At 38.5% G+C, this 22,099-nt stretch overlaps 1 protein-coding gene across 6 annotated transcripts in view; it reads right to left on the reverse strand.

Moving 5' to 3' along the window:
* The window catches only part of PKHD1 (PKHD1 ciliary IPT domain containing fibrocystin/polyductin), a 456,881-nt gene that overhangs the window by 126,686 nt on the left and 308,096 nt on the right, over positions 1-22,099 (reverse strand). For all 6 annotated transcript variants that reach the window (XR_004285058.1, XM_032340236.1, XM_032340237.1 and 3 more), the window contains 3 exons: positions 10,171-10,325; positions 8,620-8,772; positions 535-1,413 (listed from right to left, as the gene is read on the reverse strand). Coding sequence is in view for 5 of the 6 variants with exons in the window: in XM_032340236.1 (XP_032196127.1) it covers positions 535-1,413; positions 8,620-8,772; positions 10,171-10,325 (1,187 nt within the window). In the remaining variant the exon portion in view is untranslated. The remainder of the gene's footprint in view (positions 1-534; positions 1,414-8,619; positions 8,773-10,170; positions 10,326-22,099) is intronic.

Here is a 22,099-nt window from a genome sequence, read left to right on the forward strand (position 1 = left end):
AATTTATAATGTCAGTAGTTCTGTAAGACCTGGACATTGTATCAAAAGAGAAGAGTATTCCAACACATTAAAGTCTTAAGAGTAATACTTTTCATCAAAGTTTTGATCATGATCCAGTGGAAGTGAGTACAATAGCACAAAAGAGATCTGATGGAAGATTAACATCACAGGTTGTGGTATAACTGGTTCTAATCCAGGCTGCCCCATCACCTACTAAGCAACTTCAGTGAAGCACAATTTCTGCATTTGTTTTCTCATTTTCATAATAGGAAAAAAAAAAAAAACACTTACCTAGAGAATTGTCATATAACCAAATTAAATAAACACTGCAAAAGTTCTTCAACATAAATAAAGCAATGACTTTTTAAGGAGCATCTCCCTGTCATTATAAATCACCATTGTGCTTATCAATAGCCAGAAGGTTATCAATTGGACGGTAAGTACCAGACTACATCATACCCTCTTGCTGATATAATTTCTGAATGCTATTGAAGATCCTATGCACTACATTGCTTGGAAGCCAGAACCTCCTACCTTGAAGTTTCATCATTCCTGAAATTGAATGGCCATTCCTCACTCTGTGCCATGGTTCCTGAGGCCAGCGATTTGGTTTTGAGGTGAATACAGGCCACAAAATACCAACTCGACCCCCTCTTGGATTGAAAGGAGCTCTATCTGTTGATGTCAAATTGGCAGAGCGAGGCTTAATTCTGTCCTGAATACAGTCAAAAGAAGAGCTAGTGGCCACAATGACTGAATTCCTGAGTGTAACCTGTACATTTTCAGTGTGACCCTGTGGAGCAGAAGACACATACACCACTGCCAAGAGACCAATAGTATTATCCACCAGAGTGATGTTCTCCATCTCCACACTGTTCTCCACATGGAGCATAGCACCATAGTCAAAGTTCTTGAAAGCCAGGAAGCCAGAGATACCAGTACAGTGGTCAAACCCATTTTCCTTATAGAGATGAAGGCCATGAAGGTTTGAGTGGGCCACATTGTCAGACCAGCGAGCTTCAGGAGAGGAACACCTGTGGCCTCGGATGTGAAAGCCGAGTCGCTCCGATCCTGCCACAACATTGCCGTCAAGGCTGATGTCCTTTGCCTGGTTCACTTTGATTCCTGCCACCCACATGGTAGACCACGCTGATTGTGTGATCAGAACCACAAGGTTATTAGAGAGGGTAAAGTTCTGACCCTGCAAATCAATGCCATGGCCAACTGCACCAAACACCAGATTGTCCTTTAAAATGATCCCATGACTGGCAGCCACACGAATGCCCCCACCGCAGCTCTGGTGCAGAGTGGATGATATTATCCAGGTTCCTGCCGATGCATTAAGGAGTTCAACAGCTGAGTACAAAGGTGACCCAAAGTTCTGAATTTCCACATTTGAAAGTTGAAGGACACCTGCAAACAAAATGCAGATCTTCAGGTTACTTTTTCCTTCTCTACAAAAGGCAGAAGGATGGCCCATTTACGGGCTCCGGGAGATGTAAAAAAAAAAAAAAAAATTAATGTAATAGTGTATTCTCAATACCAGCACTGTATTTCACAATATGAGTCTCACTAACAACATAAGCACCATTTGGAATATCACATGAATGCCTGCCAGAGTTTCACGTGCAGACTGAAGGGTCTGACAATAGAATGGAGGAGAGGAAGGACAGATAGGGAAGAGACAGAGGCTCTGGAGAGAAGCACAGTAGCTGGCAGGTTCCATGTATTTTTCTGCTGGACTAGTCAAAGCCCTGGATAAGAATGAAGGAAGTACAGGTTCCTGGCGACTCCCCTCAATGCCATGTCTCCACTCATCAACCCCATGTGAAAGGTCTATTACCATCCCCCACAAAGATATTACAAGAAGGACTATAATGGTCATTCACATAAAACATATTTTTAAATCATTTTAAAGACCCCATAAAATCTTTTCATTTTTTGTATCCCAGCCACACTGTGGTCCTTGCCTCATTTTCAGAATAAAAAGCTTCTCTACACCTTCTACATCAGGAGAGGATAGTGAATTATTAGTCTTACCAAGAAATGTATTTGTACTAATTTAAAGAGATATTTCAAGAATACAGTATGAACTACAGTCACTAGATTGATTTAAAAATATAATGAGCACTAATATGTCAAGTATACACTCTCAATAAAATAGATAAGAACACAATTATAGGAAAAAATGAGGTGAATTAGTAACTTTAGCACCTACTTCTCACATAGCACTCATTAGGTACCAGGCACTGTTCTAAGTCATATCTCCATAATGCATGTGTGCTTGTGTATAGATTGTGTGTGTGTGTGTGTGTGTGTGTGTGTGTGTGTATAAACTCTTGACTTTACAAAAATTCTATGAGGTAGGTATAATTATCATCCCCATTTTACAGATAAGGAAACTGAGATAGAGAAGGTTTCAGTAACATATTACACAAGAACGTAAACAAATGCATGCAGATGAAGTACAATTAACCCCCGTGGAGGCATACTGTGGGGAATGGGAGATGTAGTGGAATACAGGAACAGCTTTGCATTGGCATTCAGTCGACTGGGCTACAGCTAATGTGCCAGGAATTAGTCATGTGCCCTTAGCTATGTAGATCACAACTTTATCCCTCACGTTGCTTCTTTCTTCTTTCTTTTCTTTTTCTTTTTTTTTAATTTATTTATTTACTTGAGAGAGAGCGCACAAGCTGGAAGGACAGGGGGAGAGAGAGTCAGAAACAGAGCCCTTGCTTAGCTCGAAGCCTGTGTGGGGCTCGATCTCAGGACCCTGAGAACACAACCTGAGCCAAAACCAAGAGGTGGACGCTTAACTGACTGAGCCAGTCAGTTGGCCCTTTTTTCTTTCTTTTTCTAAAGATACTGCCAAAGGTGAACTATAAAGTTATTTCTCATTAAAATTGGAGGGAGCTATAGTGTTTCAGTAATAGTATTTGAAGTTCAAAAGAGTTCAGCCTAAACCCCCACCTTCCCAACTCCCTTTTCACAGAGAAGAAACTAACACCGGGCTGCCATGAGGACCAACCATGGCCTGGAGGACAGATGAAGTGAGAGATAATGTATGTGGGATGCCTGGGTAGCTTAGTCTGCTGAGCATCTGCTTTTAGTTCAGGTCATGATCTCTGGGTCTTGGGATCAAGTTCCGCATAGGGCTCCTTGCCAAGTGAGGAGCCTGCTTCTCCCTCTACCCCTCCCCTTTGCTTATGTTCTCTTTCTATCTCTCTCTCTCTGACAAATAACCTTAAAAAAAAAAAAAAGGAAGAAAGAGGATGTATGTCTTTCAGGGGTACGTGGGTGACTCAGTCAGTTAGGCCACTTACTGTGTGGACTTCGGCTCAGGTCATGGTCTGGCTTCCCGGGATGGAGCCCCATGTGGGACTCCATGATCATTGGGGAGTCTACTTCAGATTCTCTCCCTGTTCCTCTCCCTCTGCCCCTCCCCCCATTCATGTTCTTTCTCTCTATAAAATAAATAAATCTTATTTTAAAAAAAAGACCATGTGTGACTTTCTTTGTAACCAGATGACAGGATTCCAATACATCTAAACTTCTCAAATGACATCTATTAAGGAGGCACTGGTAGATGGTGTAGAAATATTCACTGAATGATAAAATATCCAAAAATTTTGTCTGGTGATGACATTTTTGACAGTTCCCTCACCAATAGCACATAGCTGAAAGAGCTGTTGAACCTGTCTCTATAGAACTATGACCCAAAGGTCACACCAAACATTAGCTTCCACACGTAAGTAGAATAGAAAGTGGTTCTAGAATCTCAGTCAACGTAATGTTATCAGTATTTTTTAATTTATGGGGCTTTTTAATGTCTTATACTTACATGGCTATAATTCATAGTTTTAAATCATTCAAGAACTTTTTTACTCCTGTACATATTAACTAGTGGCTGAAAGCCAATCAATAATAGTAAATACTTAAAACGTCTTGAGCATTTAAGTGAAGAATTAAACAATGATTACGTTCATGACTACTATCTTATTTCTCCTTTCAAAAATCACAATTCTAAGTAAAAATTGCTGGATATTATTGGTCAAAAAAAGAATGACAGGGGCCTCCAATTTAAAAGTAGGAATTGGGGGCACCTGGGTGGCTCAGTTAGTTAAGCATCTGCCTTTAGCTCAGGTCAGCCTGATGCCCCACATCATGCTCACTACTCAGCAGGAAGGCTGCTTCTCCCTCTCCCACTTCCCCTGCTTGTGTTTCTTCTCTCTGTGTATCTCTGTCAAGTGAATAAATAAAATATTTTTATAAATGAAGGAATGAATGTAGGAATTGTAACTCCTGGCTTGATTTTCTACCCTATAATTACTCAGCACCCATAGCCGGCATTCTTGACCTGCACTTGCTGATTCCACCCCATTTAGGCTCTAAAGTATATTTGCAGAAAATTGTGAGGCTTCTTAATTCAGCATGGGAAACTGGGTTAAATTCTAGAATGAGAGGAACATTAGTGGAAAAACTGGTAGAATATGAATAATATCATGAATTTAGTTAAGAGTAAGGCACCAATATAATCTTTTTGGTTTTGACAAATGTAACAAATATGTCTGATATTAACAACAGAGAGCCTGGGAGAAAGGTATACAGGAACTCTCCATACTATATTTGCAACTCTTCTCTAAATCAAAGATGATTAGCAGATTATTTAACAAAGGCTCTTAACAAAAGCCTATTTTAACAAAAATTAGCAGATTATTTAACAAGGGCTTCATGATCAGAGCTGAATTTGAACGTTAACTCTGCCACTTTCTAGCTGGGTGACTTTTCTTACTCTTCACTTTCTTCATTCCCATTTATGGAGCACTTAATACTAGGAGTTATTACACTAGAAAAACAGTGATGAAAGATCCAACCTTACCCTTAAGTTGTTCACAAGCTCATAAGTGAGTTTCAACATAAGAAGACAATTTTATTACAGACTCTGCTTCTTCATCTATAAAATGTCTCTCTCATGAAGATACTAGGATTACGTGAGATAAAATAGGCATGAAAATCGGCATTAGATTGCTGGCAGGATGGCACAGGAGTAGGAGACCTAAATTTTGTTTGCTCCTAGGAATTCAGCTAGATAGTAATCAAACAATTCTGAACACCTACAAACTCAGCAGGAGGTCAAAGAAAAAAATAGAACCAATTCTATGAATAGAAAAGCCACCACTTTCTGGAAGGTAGGACATATGGAGAACTGAATCCAAGGTGATATATGGAAAGATAGACTGTGGGGGGAGGGGCCAGCTATCAGCAAGTGATAGAGCAGCAAAGCATAAAATCAGAACTTTTAGAAGACTGCTCCACTGAGGGATGTTGCTCCAGTGGCTAAGCGAGAAGTGGAACCATCACTGGGACAGTCTGGACTCAGGACCCTTGGGGTCACAGAAAGACCAGCAGTGCCTGAGTGTGGCAGAGCTCCCAAGTATCAGAGGAGGGGAGCTGATTGCAACGATAGAGCCAAGAAGCGGGTTCTCAGCTCAGGGTTGTCATAAACCATATTCTGCAGCGGAGTTGGGACCCTAGTCTTTGAGCAGGAGCCAACAAATGGCAGATCCAGGAAGACTCCCCTTCTTCCCCCAGGAGGAACAGCACGGGAGTGCACTGCAGGAATCTGTTGGGTTTAGAGGCCCCAAATGGGGCCATGTCCCAGAGAGAGAAATGCTCCATCACAGTTCAAGTGAGCTCAGAGTATGCCTGGAAAACCAGTGAAAGAGGAATGATTGACTGCTTTTCTCTGAGGGCTCAGTGAGGAGTGGAGCCCTGAGCTCTCAGCTTCTCCAGGGCTGGATATTGGGAGACCACCATTTTCATTCTTATCCTCCAAAGCTGCACAGAAAACTTTGAGGGAACAAAAGCTACCAAGAGCAAACCCGAGCAGACTACTAACCCTGGCCTTATATCAGGTAAGTTAGATTTTAAGCCAAAAACTACAATAAGAGATAAGGAAGGACACTTTGTCATATTTAAAGGGTCTATGCAAGAAGAAGATCTAATTTTAAATATCTATGCCCCTAACATGGGAGCAGCCAATTATATAAACCAGTTAATAACAAAATCAAAGAAGCACATCAACAATAATACAATAATAGTACGGAACTTAAACACTCCCTTCACTGAAATGGAAAGATCATCTAAGCAAAAGATCAACAAGGAAATAAAGGTTTTAAATGATACACTGGACCAGATGGACATCACACATATATTCAGAACATTCCATCTCAAAGAAACAGAATATGCAATCTTCTCTCTAGTGCACATGGAACATTCTCCAGAATAGATCACATCCTAGGTCACAAATCAGGTCTCAACCGGTACCAAAAAATTGGGATCATTCCCTGTATATTTTCGGACCACAGTGCTTTGAAACTAGAACTCAATCACAAGAGGAAAAGTTGGAAAGAACTAAAATACATGGAGGCTAAAGAGCATCCTACTAAAGAATGAATGTGTCAACCAGGAAATTAAAGAAGAATTTTAAAAATTCATGGAAACAAATAAAAATGAAAATACAACTGTTCAAACTTTTGGGGATGTAGCAAATGTGATCCTAAGAGGAAAGTATATAGCAATACAAGGCTTTCTGAAGAAACAAGGAAGGTCTCAAATACACAACCAACCCTATACCTAAAGAAGCTGGAGAAAGAACAGCAAATAAAGCCTAAACGCAACAGAAGAGAAATAATACGCAAGCTGGTGCAGCCACTCTGGGAAACAGTATGGAGGTTCCTCAAGAAGTTGAAAATAGAGCTACCCTATGACCCAACAATTGCACTACTGGGTATTTACCCCAAAGATACAAATGTAATGATCCAAAGGGGCACCTGCACCCCAATGTTTATAGCAGCAATGTCAACAATAGCTAAATTATGGAAAAAGTCTAGATGTCCATCAGCAGATGAATTAATTAAAAAGTTGTGATATATATATATATATGAATATTATGCAGCCATCAAAAAATGAAATCTTGCCATTTGCAATGATGTGGATGGAACTAGAGGGTATTATGCTAAGTGAAATAAGTAAGTCAGAGAAAGGCAATTATCATATGATCTCACTGATATGATGAATTTGATAAACAAGACAGAGGATCATAGGGGAATAGAGGGAAAAATGAAACAGGATGAAACCAGAGAGGGAGACAAACCATAAGAGACTCTTAATCCCAGGAAACAAAAAGGGTTGCCGTAGGGGAGGTGGGTAGGAGGGATGGGGTGGATGGGTGATAGACACTGGGTCTGTGTTGTGGTGAGCACTGTAAATTGTGTAAGGGGTACAGACCTGTACCCCTGAAAGAAATAATTCAATATATGTTTTGTTTTTTTTTTTTAATTGGCATTAACCCTGTTCTAGAACATCCCTTCCCCTGGGATGATTTAAGAATCCTGAATCAGCAATACCAGAAGTTTGGGATCCTGACAGCATGACAGTCTGGCCCAGTCTAAACTGGCCTTCTATCCTGTGATGCTGTTCTAGTGCGAACTGCAGTTTTTGGTTAAAAGAGGTCCTTTTCCTAGTCCTGTTTCCAGAAGAACAGGACTCAGCCTGTGTCCCAATGTTCTAAAGCATGGCTTCTCAATCTCAACACTACTGACATTTCAGACCAGAGAATCCTTTCTTGTGGGAGGCTATCCTTGCATTGTAGGATTGCAGGATATACTGTAGGTTCTTTAGCATCTCCCAACTAGATGCCAGAAACCCCCCAAATTGTGACAAGCAAACTGTCTCAAGATACTGGCAAAAATGTCTTTTGGGGAGAGGGGAGGAACAAAGTCACTTCTGTTGAGGACCTGTGGGACATCGGGCTTATGGAAAGAGAGCTTGTTCCATGGGCCAGAAATCCTGAACTTTTTATTTAAGTTTGGTAGGAATACTGCCCTTTACCATACTGGTAGAACAGATGTGCCAACAAAAAGTGTTTCATGTTCAATATATTTGGGAAGTAGTTAGATCCTTTATTCCAGGCCTTCTCAGAGCCTTTATTATATTCATGTACTCAGTGACTTTCTAAGATGGAGCTACAGTGATATCCTTACCCAAATATATTTGACCAAGAGATAATTTTGGAATACTATTTAAGGAATACAAGTTTAAGAACAAGTTCCTAATCAAATAATGTTACAGCATTCCAAAAGAGTTAAAGCCTGAAAGAAATGAGAAAGATTGAACTGATCCTTAAAACAGTCTAGAATATGGAAATCATTTTTATTTAAATTTATGCCATTAATTTATAGCATGAGCTGAGGCCTGCCATCAGATATAGCATGCTACTGGGAAAGAGTAATAGAAATTCAGGAAAGAGATAAAATTCAAGTGGTCATTAAATCATCTATAATTTCAAAGCAGAGGAAATTTCACATCTGCTGAAGATGTTTTCTTTGAGGTAAAAATGTGCATATGTGCTGATCGCTAGTATATTATTTTAACATCAGACTGATAATTAAGCACAGATTAGAACTCAAAATTCAGAGCTTCTCAGAGCACAAAGGAGCCATCTAATTTGAACATTTTGTTTTATACATGAAAATTCTCACAGTTGGAATTTCTGAGTGTCCCAGATGAATAGGCTCCAATGGGTAATGGTTAGGAACTTAAAATTCCATTTACCTGAAAATTCCTCACTGCTGGACTTTCTGAAGGACCCCACAAGTAGTCTCACCCTGCATGATATATCAGGCTGGATTTGTATATTTCGGGTCAAAAGTCCAACCTCTGCAGCCAAACGAATGTATCGGCCATCCTCCATGACATGGACGCTTCCTAGGGCAATAGGAATTGGGCAAGGAAAAAAAAACCTTAAAAACCTATTTCGGAAATTGCCAGCTGGGGACCCAGAGAACCTGACAAATGAAAACACTCCTCTCCCCTCGGAAGTCCTACCAACATTAAGGTTGCTTTTCCTCGGGCATTCTCCACAAATGTCAGCTGAGAAATGAAAAGCTCGTTCACTTATCTCTCTTTGGGATCAGAGTGAGAGTGTTTGAGCAAGAATTCATTTCTCCTTAATAACTGTGGGTACTGGGACAAGGAAGTCAGGGCACACCCGTCCAATTAGTGGGGTCCCCAATGTCCTTCCTTAAATTCATAGGCGTGAGACTTGAGTGTTTGGCTGTACATTGTCCGTGGACCTCTCTGATGAGAGTGAAGAATCCCAGACTGACTAAGGTGGTGACAGAGCTAAAGTAGCAATGTATAGGGAGGCAGTGCCCTCTCAGGATGGACCCAGTCTTAAGCTCCGCCCTGCCTGAAGGAGCCTCCTCGGGGGTGGGAATGGAGTGCCCTGCAGATCTGATTCACTGCCCTCTGTTTACACCACACCTCACATCCTATGAGCAAGGACTGCTGGAGAGTTCTCCTTTTTCCTCCACTTTTTAAAAAAGAAATCGTCCTTGGAATTATTACTTAGAAACAACTTTAAACATAATCCTGTTGAATACATGTATGTTCCTCTCCCATATCAGAAACAAAAAGATATTCCCTACTCCATTTCCATGTTTTATTACTTATTAGTTAGAGTTCTTGGATTAAATATATTTATTGGACTGAACTAGGAAACTCATAGTTATTTATAATTTATGTGCAATATACTTGTACTGTGCATAGTGTATAAAAATAGTCACACTTTTTTTGTTAAAAAGGTATTTGGCTTTTTATCTTTTTTTTTTTTTAATAGTAGTAATAGTACATAAAGTGTTAGGAAGGACACATTCCTGAGCATGGAAAAAGAAGCCATTATTTACAATAACTGCCAAATTCGAAGTGATTTCATGATTCAGTGTGCCAAGGAATGAACTGGAAATTCAGCTCCCACAAGATTTATTGTGGCTTAGTGATGAAAGTGACCTTGAACAAGATGCTTAACCTTTCTGCTTGCTTGAACAAGATACTTAATCTTTCTGCTTGCTTCTAGACTTGCCATTATATGTAAAAAGCAAAAATTAAACTAACAAAAATTCTTTCTCATCTCAGTATAATTTAAAAGTTAGGTAATACAATTAATGAAGGGATACAGGTAAAGACTTCTAGGATGAGTTTAGGGAGCAGGAAGGTATTATCCATTCCCTCTGAATGGCCACTGGACACAGCTCCCCAGGAAGGTTTCTGAACACATTCTTTCTGGCTCAACCATTTCCCTTTCCCAACAAACCAAAGCCTTACCAACATGCCGGTATTTGAGCCGTTCATGGATCTTAACATGGTGAGCCTGAGCTTCTTTCACAGTGAGGACCTCTGCTTCATGAGGTTCATAAGAAGAGGAGCTAAGGACGATTTTGTCATGGGGTCGCCAATCCACTGTGTCCTGTACTATAATTCTGTAACAGCACAAAAGTGTCATTAAGTCTACTGGCCATGCAACCCAGAACACCTACTAACTCTAAAAAGAAAAGGAAATCCCCTGCAACCGCCAACTCCCACCAGATTGACTTAGAGATAACAAGTCAAGACAGAGAAAAAAGGTTTTTGTGAAAAGTTTAATTTTCATGGGGTCAATGGTCTGGCTTATGTGTATACATCACAAGGATTACAAAGAGATTCTGTAGCCCTAAGTATAAGACAAAGGGTAAAAGTTCCAGAGTTTACTATATGCCAATGACACATGGTTTCTTAGAAAAGGCATCTTTCTCCCTGATTGGGAAACAGCTTGAAAAGTAAAAGTGGTTCAGAAGAAATCTTTTCTCACATTTTCTAAAGAACTTTTATGCCATTTTGGGGGGCAAATTATCATCATGTATTAAGGCTCCTACCTTCTTCATGGTCAGACAGATATAACATGGATCCTAGAGATGTCACTTACCAGTTATGTGACCTTAAGAAATCTCCTTGCTGAGTTTTTCATCTTCATCTGAAAAATGCCAATATTGAAAGCTTCCCTCTGACAACCCTATGTTACTGCAGGCACTAATGGGATGCATTTCTTGAGTGTGCTATGTTACAAACACTGTTTCTACTACAATATGAAACAATGATGGTTTGTTCCTTTTCATTTTTTTAACTCACATTTAATAAAACTTCTGTTCAGTCTTTCACTGCTGCCTAGCCTTTCCTAGTGAATATGTCTGCTTTATTCTTCATTTACAGTCATTACCAACTTCAGTGGCATAAGTCTCTTTTAATAACCTGCCTCTTTTGCTAATGTCCACATTTTAGCAAGCTTTGACAAGAGATTCTCCTCTACCCATAAATATTCACCAAGGGAGTAAGTCCATGTGAAGGCTATTCAATCATGAAACATTTATTGATTGAACAACTGGTAAGCACCAGACACTATAGTAGATGCTAGAGGCACAGTGGTAAATAAAACATATTCATTTGCATTTTTAAAAATGGCAACTTATATTTTGACTAGTAGACATCCTTAAAGAGTTCACTCCAAGGGAGATGAAATATACAGGTTTCAATATAATATTAACATAAAAAAACCCTCAAATAAATTACAGGGGATTATTTGTGGGTCAATGGTACAAGTCTACTATGAACCAAAGATAACTAATTCATGTCTGTACACCTGAGCTTAGATGGAGAGGGAGAGTCACAGAAAAAAAGACTACTGTCAATTGCTATAATTTTAATGAAAAAATTTATTCTTACCTTAGTTCCTCATTTGTCGTGACATCCTACATACAGAATATTAAAGTAACTGCTAGTTTTTAAAGGCAAAGTAACTAAACTCAAAGAGAGGAAATAACAAAGGTTAACACTAGATCATGGAATGGAGCCAGAGGTTGGATTAGGACAAGGGAAGTTTGATTAAGTCCAGGTTCTTTCCACTAAATAACATTGCCTCACCTGTCTGACTCATAGTCCTTCCCCAGCTAAATGGTTAAAAAAAAAAAAAAAAAGAAAGAAAGCAATACCAGGGTGCCTGGGTGGCTCAGTTGGTTAGGCACCAACTTTGGCTCAGGTTGTGATTTCAGGGTCCTGGGATCCAGTTCTGCATTGGGCTCTGCTCTCAGAGGGGAGTCTGCTTCTCCCTCTCCCCAACCCCACCACTTGTACTCTCTCTCTCAAATAAATTAATAAAATCTTAAAAGACCCAACACCCCCACATCTCAGAATGATATCAAGATAATCCACAAAATTATGAAAAATCTGTGAACCATACAATGGAATACCATACAGTCATTTAAAAAGTGCATTGTAGCAGAGCATAAATTACAAACATTGTGTTCATGATGTGCAGATTGAAAGAACAAGGATATAAAACAATATGACCAATTTGTTTTTTAAACAAAAACAATGCATGTAGAGAAAACAGAAGGCAGGAAAGATGCACAGTAAAATATTAGCCCACCTATGGATGGTGAGTTTATTAGTGATTTTCACTTAAATGTAAATTTTCTAAATTAACAGATAATACATCATAGTAAGAAAAAATACTTTTTTAAAAAGAAAATGAGGTTATGAATATAAAGGCACACCAAAGTCAATTGGCAGTACAAATGAAACTGATCCTTTCCTTCATGTTAAGTGTCATCTGGATAATCTTTTTATTATTATCTGTACTGCTGAATAAAGTTCTTCAGATGATAGACACTATAATGTTCTGAAAAGTTTCTTATTAAATGAGTTAAAACTCATTTCTTGTGGTCATAGGGGATTTTTAGGGCAGAGGCTTTGAGATATACAGAAAACCCTAGACTAGTGGCCACAGTGTGGTCTCTGCAGGACAGAGTACAGTGCTGCCCTGAGATCTTTTTCCCAGACACAGCCCATGGGGCATGCTGAGGGCTCCTTGGAACTTCCAGAGAGCTCCACCCAGGCAAGAGAGCCCTTGGCCCAGTGTTGGGTATGATGCCAGGGCCCCTCCATCTGTGTCTTAGGAGGCCTGCCCCATATTCTCTCCTGAAAGGCACACCTTGATGGGGCCAGAGTCTGCATGGACAACCATCCCCAGCTGGTCCTACTGGGACTGGATCCATCCTCTACCCCGAAGGTTCTGGTTACCGCTGCTACTTTTACTTGTGAACAGATTTTTGTCTACACTGGGAAAAGGCATGTACAACGCTGGTAGGAGATAGATCCCACCCTCCATGCCTGTCCCAGACATTTTTTTTTTTTTTTAGAAAGAAGTCCACATTCTTTATTGTTATATGAAAAAAAAATGGGTAAACCCAAAAGTAAATTTAACATTACCACATTTGTTTATACTACTATCTAGGTCTTCATATTATCTTTTCTATTCAAACAACAGAAAGTAGGTAGCAATTTGGGGATTGAAAAAGAGATCAAAAAACAAAAGATTCTTTTCGACCACATTTATTCTACATCGTGTCTATACCATGTGCTCACAGAGATAGCTTCTTTTACTTCACTGTACAGGAATTCCAGTGTATATAAAACTAAACCTGCTCAGAAGCAGAGGGACACTAGAAAGGATGGATCCATCTCCTGGCACATTGTCATACAGTTCAAACAATGATGCAGCTACCAGCTTGTAATTTTTGAGGACTGCAAACAAAGCAGTATATGATATGATAAAGATGGATACATGTCATCATACCAAAACTGACAGAACGTACAACTCAAAGAGTGAAATCTAATGTAAACTAAAATGAATGAAACCTCATTCCCTAACTTCCTTAAATAAGGTTTCTGTTCCAACCAGATGAATCTGTTCTCTCTCCCAAGAAATAGCTATGTGCTTCTCACCCATTACTTAAAATATCATTGTCTTTATTCTGCCCTTCAGTCCACTCATTCTTAAAAACTGACTGAAGTTCCTTTGCCTTTAAGAAGTCTTCCCATGGGAGTCTCTTCCCCATGGAATACCCAATCCCCACCTCTGTTCCATCCAATTTTGACACCATAGATACTGCTGCCTTGCAATTGATTTTGTACTCTTGCTTTCTGTGGCTATTCAACTTTGATTATGTTATATTCAATAAAAATATGGCTACCTAGCTATATAAACCCTATAGCTCATAGCAGTGTTCTTGACAGAAAAAAAAGAAGAACTATGAAGTCATTAGCCCAAGTTTTATATGAAAAATACAAATGAAATTAAGTTGACTTTTTCCATTAAGGCTTCTGAAACCTTGCAGGCTCATGAAAATTAATCTCTCCCCTATGCTCCTGAAGCCTTGGGAATCCATATGTCACAAAGGACCATATACATATGGCAAAGGAATATGGCCCCTTTCATTTCTGTGTCCATACAGCAAAAGTGGTAATTTCAAAGAAAATCATGGCCCCTGTTATCAAGAATTTAGATGGTTCTGTTAGTCAAGTATCAGTTTTCTTTAATTGCAACATCCACACTTTCCACTCACAGGCTTCTATTATTTGGTTACCCTTCAACCATTTCAAGAAATCCTATCTTCAGAACTGCTTGAAGCCCAGCTGTCTGCTTAACACTAGTGAGACTCTTATAGCTACAGGGGAGAGGATAGACCTTTTTGTTCTGAGCAAAACACACCTAAAACAATAAATAAACAAAGAAATTAAAAGAGCTGTTTGCAACATAACTGGACCTAAATGTAAACCATATGAAAAGAGAGGAAACTATGAATAATCGCTGCAAAATCTCCTGAAAGAAAACCTTTAAAAATATATAAACAAGATGTCAGCACAGTTTTCTTTATTTTGGCACTAACATTTTATCTAGTTCTGAGAAAATATAATACTTTTGGTCAAAAGAACATAATTACAAAAAAGGAAAAAAAATATGCTTTCCTATTTGATTCAAAAAGTTTTTACAACCATGCACAAGACATCCATATATAAACACCCGCCACTTAAATGGATTTGTTAACTAAACGTTGGGGAGGTCTTAATGATGATGGCTGCATCTGACCACAGGCTCGGAGTGTCTGGATGCCAAGATGTTTTCTTCCCAGGAATAGGGATAGCCATAGATTTCCGAATTCTACCAATACCGAAGGTTTGTTTTTAAACTTCAGTTTAAACTTTTTTTCATTTTTTTCAGCGCCATTGAAAGGTACTGTAGATTCTCAGCCTGCATTGTACTGTGGGAGGTACTGAAGAAAGGGGATGGTTGTAGCGATGTCAGCATTGATGATGATAAGAAGAAGAGTTATCCTAAGTGTCAACTATTCGTCTACCCAGCCTCCTTTCTCCTTTCTTTCCACAAAATCCACCACATCTTTTCTTTCTTTCTTTCTCTTTCTTTCTTTCTTTCTTTCTTTCTTTCTTTCTTTTTTTTTAGGATTTTATTTTTATTTATTTTAGAGAGAGAGCATGAACAGAGCGGGGAGGGGGGCAGAGGGAAAAGCAGACTCCCCACTAAGCAGGGAGCTCGATAGGGGGCTCAATCCTGGGATCCCAGGATCATGACCTGAGCAGAAGGGAGACAGTTAACCAAATGAGCCACCCAGGAACCCCTCACTACATCTTTTCTGAGAACTGCTCTCCTTAACAACCATCCTAATTCTGTGTCCTATTGAGCACTGCTGATTATAGTCCCACAGTCCCTTTGTGAAACGGTGGGTGAGGAATCCAACCTGCCTTTGTCTGTGAAAATCCTTCCCTTGGACTTCATGGTATCTGTTTTATTGAGATATAATTGACAAATAAAACGTAAGATATTTAAAACACACAATGTGCCGATTTGATCTATATAGATGCTGTGAAAAGATGGCCCTCATTGAGTTAACTGACACATCCAACACCTCACACATTTACTTTTTGTGTGTGGGAGCATTAAGTTCTATTCTCAGAAGATTTCAATGATTCAATATAGTGCTATCAATGACAGTTGCCTGGACTTTTGAATTGAAACTAAGGAAAGAGAAAAATTTACCCTCTGGTGATAAAGCTAGGAAAAGCCTGACAGGTCTGGTTTACTTGTCTCCTACAGAATGTAGAAACCTTTTCTTCCATAGATGCACATGAGGTCAAAATATAGAAATAAGAGAGATTGGGGGAGGGCCTGCCACAATTTCCCAAGTGGATTGAAAAAGGCTACTTTTACATATTTTTAATATAACCACAATCACCAGCATGTGTTAAGGCTTACTTTGTGCCTGTATATACATTAATTCACTTAATCTTTCTAACTACTCTATTAGCCAGAAATTTTATTCTTATATCACAGAATAAGAACTTGAGGGTCAGAAAGAGCAGTTTGCTCAAAATTACACATTTAGCTAATTGCACAGTTAGAATTATTACAGTTCTGCCTTCCCTCAAAATTCAAGCTCATTTTCATCATAGCATACTGCTTCCATCCTGTGTTCCTACCTCAGGTGCCTTTTCTCAGCATGGAGACAAAAGCCAATCTGAGACTAGAACCTACTAGTTCACTGGACCAGACAGAACCATCTTCTTTTGCAGGCTACATACGTGATCCTGAACACCTGCCAACAAATGAATAAGGCCACCAACTCTATATTGTAATACTGCTTGAACAAAATTGTTATAGTAGAGTAGTGAAGTTTGAGCAATGAGCAAAGTAAATTATAGTGGTTTTTAAAAACAAATGTGAGATTCTTATTTATTAGATGTTAAACCACTGAATCAAGAGGCTCAATGAGTTCTGATTTCCAGAAAAGATACATCCATTCAAGGTAGCAGGCATTTATTAGAAGTCTTTTTTGAGTTCTGCTGTGTACTAGGTGCTAAATAATAGAAACAATCCATAAAAAACAATATTTTCCTGCTCCTGTAGAAGCTACTTGGAGGAAGGACAGATACACCTCAAGTAGCTTAGGAGCAGTCACCAAGAAGCATATTATTATTAAAACCATGTGGTAGATTTTCAGGATAAGCAGGGAGTGTCAAGGGAAGACACGATTCAAGAGTACTGAGTACCTCTTTATTTTACTTATCAATATTGAGGGAGCTTCGTAAAAATAATTGTTATGGACACACATGTGTGAAGTGGGAATATATCAGAAAGAAGTACCCAAAGTACAGCCAAAGTATACCATCACGAATCTGATGCAGGACATGGCAGGATAGATGATGTCAGCAATGATGTCAGTGTGGAAGGCCAGGGTCCTCGGGCAAGGTTGAGGTGACAAATGATTTGCTGTTTAGTTCAGAATTCTTTCCTCATAAATACCAGAGTGAGTTAGGACAGAGCAGAAGAAACAGAAAATGACAGGACAAAGGGACTGGATAAGGCTCTCCACACTGTCTATCTTTAAAAAGTAAATGAGAAAAGGAATAAGAAAAAATATGAGACCTTTTGAAGAAGGTTCTCCTAGTTCCCACTTCTCAGTAAACCAGAGCAGTCCTCACCCAGCTGCTCAGGTGAAAAGTTTTACAGTAATCTCTGATTATTCTCTTTTTCTTTGACCCAACCCATCAGCAGCTCATGTTTCCTCTGTCTTCAACACGTACTTCACCAGTCCGTCCTCCTTCATGACCACCCTAAACCAGGCCACCAGCAGGTGTCACTTGTAATGTTAGTGCACTGTTCTAACAGTCTGTCTGCTTCTGCCTTGTCCCCACCAACAGTCAACTCTCCACACAGGATGAACCAGATTACAACATGAATTGGACCTTGTCCCTGCTCTGTTTAAAATCTTGCCATGACCTGGACAAAATCTAAAACTTTTACATAGGATTGATCAAGCAACCACTTAACTTCAAAGAACACATGGTCATGCTTACATGATTCACAGTAAGACCTCTAGTTAATATTTATAATCAGAAAAAGCCAATTTCTTTCAATCTAAGTATAAATCAAAGTATAAGTTCTCTTGACTTTTCTGAAGTCCAAAAAATCCAACATGTTGTTCATCAGTCTCCCCCAAAATCAACTGAAGCAGAGCAACAATGAAGAGTAACTTAACTCAGAGATCAATTTATATTATAATGTGGAACAAAAGAAAATAATATTGTTTCAAACATCTTGTTAAGACTACTTTGAATGAGTCTATGAGTTAAGTCTATAAACTTCACAAGAAATTTTTCCTCTGAAGGTTTCACTTCAATGTTTTTCATAAAATAACTCAATTAAACACAAATAAATTCAGATATGTAATTTTGTTGGTAAAAATCCTTAAGGGGGTCTGAGTAAAATCTGTCTCCATAACAATGCATTAGAAAGACTTATTAAACTGACTTTTAACAAAAGAAGACTATAGAGAAGTGTTTAAAGAAATGGTTTGAATAAGGTCTATACTTCAGTTACACTAGACTAATATCTACTTGCTAAATTTTATAATGTCTAGGTTATGAAATATATTATCATGAAATTCTGAGTAAAGTGTCCATGAGAACTCCACTATTTTTGCAACTTCTTGTGAAGCTTCAATTATTTTAGATTTTTTTAAAAGGTTAAAAAATGAATGCTCTCCATAAAATGGATGCATTAAGGTAATTACATATTATTCATATAAACTCATTAAAAACTCATCAGGACTCATACTGAGAAATTTTGTTTTTAATATTTTTATTATATAGAACACAAACAATGGGATCAGAAAAACCATGACCAAAAAAAAAAGCCCCAGGAACTCCAAGCTTTATAAACTTGGAAATTTTACTCAACTTTTCTACCCTCAGTTTTTGTATCTGTGAATGCAGATTACATAGCACGGAGAGATTTAAATGAGATAATGTATATAGAATGCTTGGTAGATGCCTGACATAGAGTAAACACACAGGATAAAGAACTCAATAAATGGTACTTAGTTATATAGTTTCCATTTACAAAATTGACTTTCTTTCAAAAGAGCTTATAGTTCTGACTCTGAAGGAGGTTTTTAACACATTCATTAAAGAAAAATCCATTCTTATGGCTCTTGCCAAATTTCAGCTTGCTAGCCTTATAATTAACGTTTTGTATATATCCCTGCTTGAACTGCCTACTTCACAAATCTGTATGGGTATCAGGTACTTCAATATTAACATGACCAAATCTGAACTCATAATATTTTCCCCAAAATTCAGTCCTCTTTTAGTAAAAGGCACCAGCACCAGTCTCTGCAATCCAGAAACCAAGAGAGTGCCTCACATCCAACACATCTTACAGACTCGTATCTCCTGTCTCTGTGTCTGCCCACTTCTCTCCATGGGCACTTCAGCTCCCGACAACAGGTTATCCTATCTCTTGTTTGGACCTCCTAAGTGGTGTCCCTAGATCCATTTTTGATTCTTCCTGTTGTCTGCATTGTACTTCGAATGGGTCTTTTTTTTTTTTTTTTTAAATATAGGAATGTGATTATAAGTTCTACTTCCCATCCATACTATCCTCTTAGAAACTTAAAACAGTAACACAATGCTCCTGGATGGTAAAAACTAAAATTCCCGATATTACCAGTGAATACACTCTGACCCCTAACTACTCCTGAGAACCCTATTGTGCTGGGTCCCTGATCTTCACGTCAGCCAACCTAGCCTTCCTCTAAGACCCTCATGGCTGTCCGTTCTTCCTCCCAACACAGAATCAGCTCTTAGGCCTCTGCTTGTCCATCATCTCTTCTGACTCTATCAACTTTGAAAGAATTAGATTGGCCCCAGTCTCATTTCCAGGCTCCAATTTTCTCTTCTTCCTGTCCTCTTGATCAGTGACATTATCTGCTTCCTAGATGACCAGCCATCATTTTCTACCTGAGTCCTAATCTACATATCTAATTATCTTCTTAACATCTCCACTTGGTGTCTCCAACTTAACATTTCCCATCTTCCACCCTGACAAATCTGTTCCTCTTCCAGTCTTCCCACCTCAGTGCATGTTACCGCCATCCACCAGGATTCTCAGTCAAAAAATCTGAAGCACTTCCCTCAGCTCAACTTTCAGTCCATTGGCATGTCGAGACAGTGCCATCTCTTCTCCCCATCCCCATTGCCTCCTCTAGAGTCCTGGCCACCATGATATTTGGCCTCAAATGGCCTCCTAACTCAGAGCCCAGCTTCTGCTTTTTTCTCCACCACTCTTCATCTATATAGCAGCCAGAGTGGTTCTCAAAACATAAGTCAGAATCCCTCAATCTATCAATTGCCCTCAGCAAACCCCTCAGTGATTTTCCCTCTGACCTCTCACACCTAAACAAGGTACCACTTGACTTGGTATCTACCATATCATACCACTTTCCCCTTTGCTCACTCTGGTCCAGCTATAGTGACCTTCTCTCTGTCTTCCACTCCCCAAAGGCCACCTGAGAGATAATGCTGGACCAGATGTCCCTCCTTCACTGAGCACCCTAGCCCATTCTCATCAGAGAGCAGGATGCCTCTTACCATTCAGATCTCAGCTCAAACTTTTCTTCCCCAGAGAGGTCTCCCCTGTCTATTTAATTAAAAGGGTACTCTGTATATTCCCCAACTATTTTCTTTTCTTTTTTTTTTTAAAGATTTTATTTATTTTATTTGACAGACAGAGATTACAAGTAGGCAGAGAGGCAGGCAGAGAGAGAGAGAGAGAGAGAGAGGAGGAAGCAGGCTCCCTGCTGAGCAGAGAGCCCGATGCGGGACTCGATCCCAGGACCTGGAGATCATGACCTGAGCCGAAGGCAGCGGCTTAACCCACTGAGCCACCCAGGCGCCCTCCCCAACTATTTTCAATTGTACCACCCTGTTTATTTCCTTACTAGAGCATTTTATAACGTACAACTATGTTGTATATATTTCTGTATTAGCTTTTTATTGTCTCTCTTTCCATGAAGATATAAACTCCCAGAGGACAGTGATCTCTTCAGATTTGCCTCTACATCCCCAGGGCTTACAGTCACACCTGGCACATAGTAAGTACCTATCAGATATTTGTTGAATGTTTGAGTGCTGTTTGCTCTTGCTGGAGTGCTCTTTCCAACCCCCTACACCCCACTTTGCTTTTAATTAAGGCCCACGGATGGTTTAGTTCTCACCTCTGTAATCATTCTGCAGGGAAACCTCTAGCCTGCCTCAAGATCCTGTATTCATGTTTTCAGAATCCTATAAACCATCCTTCATAGCATTTATCCCATATGTAATTTTACATTTACTTTATATTTATTTCATTAATGTCTGGGTACAGAGACCATGTTGATTTTTACTTTTTATTGTATTTCCAGGCTATAACTCAATGTTTGACATAGGGTAAGAATTCTCAAAAATTGTATTGAATAAAACAATAACAATGTTCAAAGGTAATAACTACTCTATGAAGAAATTCTGTACATAGAGAAAAACACACCGAAGCAATTGCCATCTAACTTCTCTCCCACTGGGATCCTTGCTGTGCTGTACGTCCTTCCAGACATTTCTTTTATCCACATATATGCATACCTGAATGTTATTTTAGTTTATTTACAGAACTAGGCTAATACATAATATTAGCTGAATGCCCAGATCTCCATCCTTTTGTCAACATGGAATCCAATCATCTTCCCTTTTGGTAATTGAATATTTTAAAATAGTGCTTCATTTTGTTTTAATTAACATTTATTCTAATTCTAGTAGGGAAGAATATTTTTCCATGTGTTTATTAGTCAGATGTATGTCTTCCTTTGTGGCTCATGTATTCAAACTCTTTAATGTTTATTCTTCTAGTATGTTCATATTGTCTTCTATTTATTCCTAAGCATTTTTTACATATAAAAAAATATTAGCCCTCCATCTGTACTATCAAAAATTGCAATATTTTCCATTTTAATATCTGCCTTTGCATTTTGTATTTGGTATGCAAAAATATTAATATTCTTAAATATTGATTTTTTATGTTGTCAAATCTATGACTTCTTACTATTATAATTGTTACATTTCTTATAAGAAATGTAATTTAAATTACATGTAATAAATGTAATTTATGTATGTAATAAATGTAATTTAAATTACATAATATTTATTTAAATGTTCTTCAAATAATTTGTGTTTTTTTTTACATTTATTTTTTAATCTACCTGTAATTTTTCAGGGTGAGGTACAATTTGAGAATCTAATTTTATAGTTTTCCAATGTGTTTACCAATTACTCTAGCACAAGTCTGCAACTAATTTGAAGTGCTAATTTATTTAAATTCTAAGTAATAATACATACCTGAGTCTATCGCTAGGCATTCTCTTCTGTTTTGGTGCCAACAGCAATAGGTAATTATTCACACGAAAAGTGTGTGTCTATATATATGTGTATATATATATATGTGTGTATATATATGTACATATATGTATATATATATTTTTTAAGATTTATTTATTTA

The sequence above is a fragment of the Mustela erminea genome, chromosome 4 (genome assembly GCF_009829155.1).
Source record: "Mustela erminea isolate mMusErm1 chromosome 4, mMusErm1.Pri, whole genome shotgun sequence".
NCBI classification, from domain to species: Eukaryota; Metazoa; Chordata; class Mammalia; order Carnivora; family Mustelidae; genus Mustela; species Mustela erminea.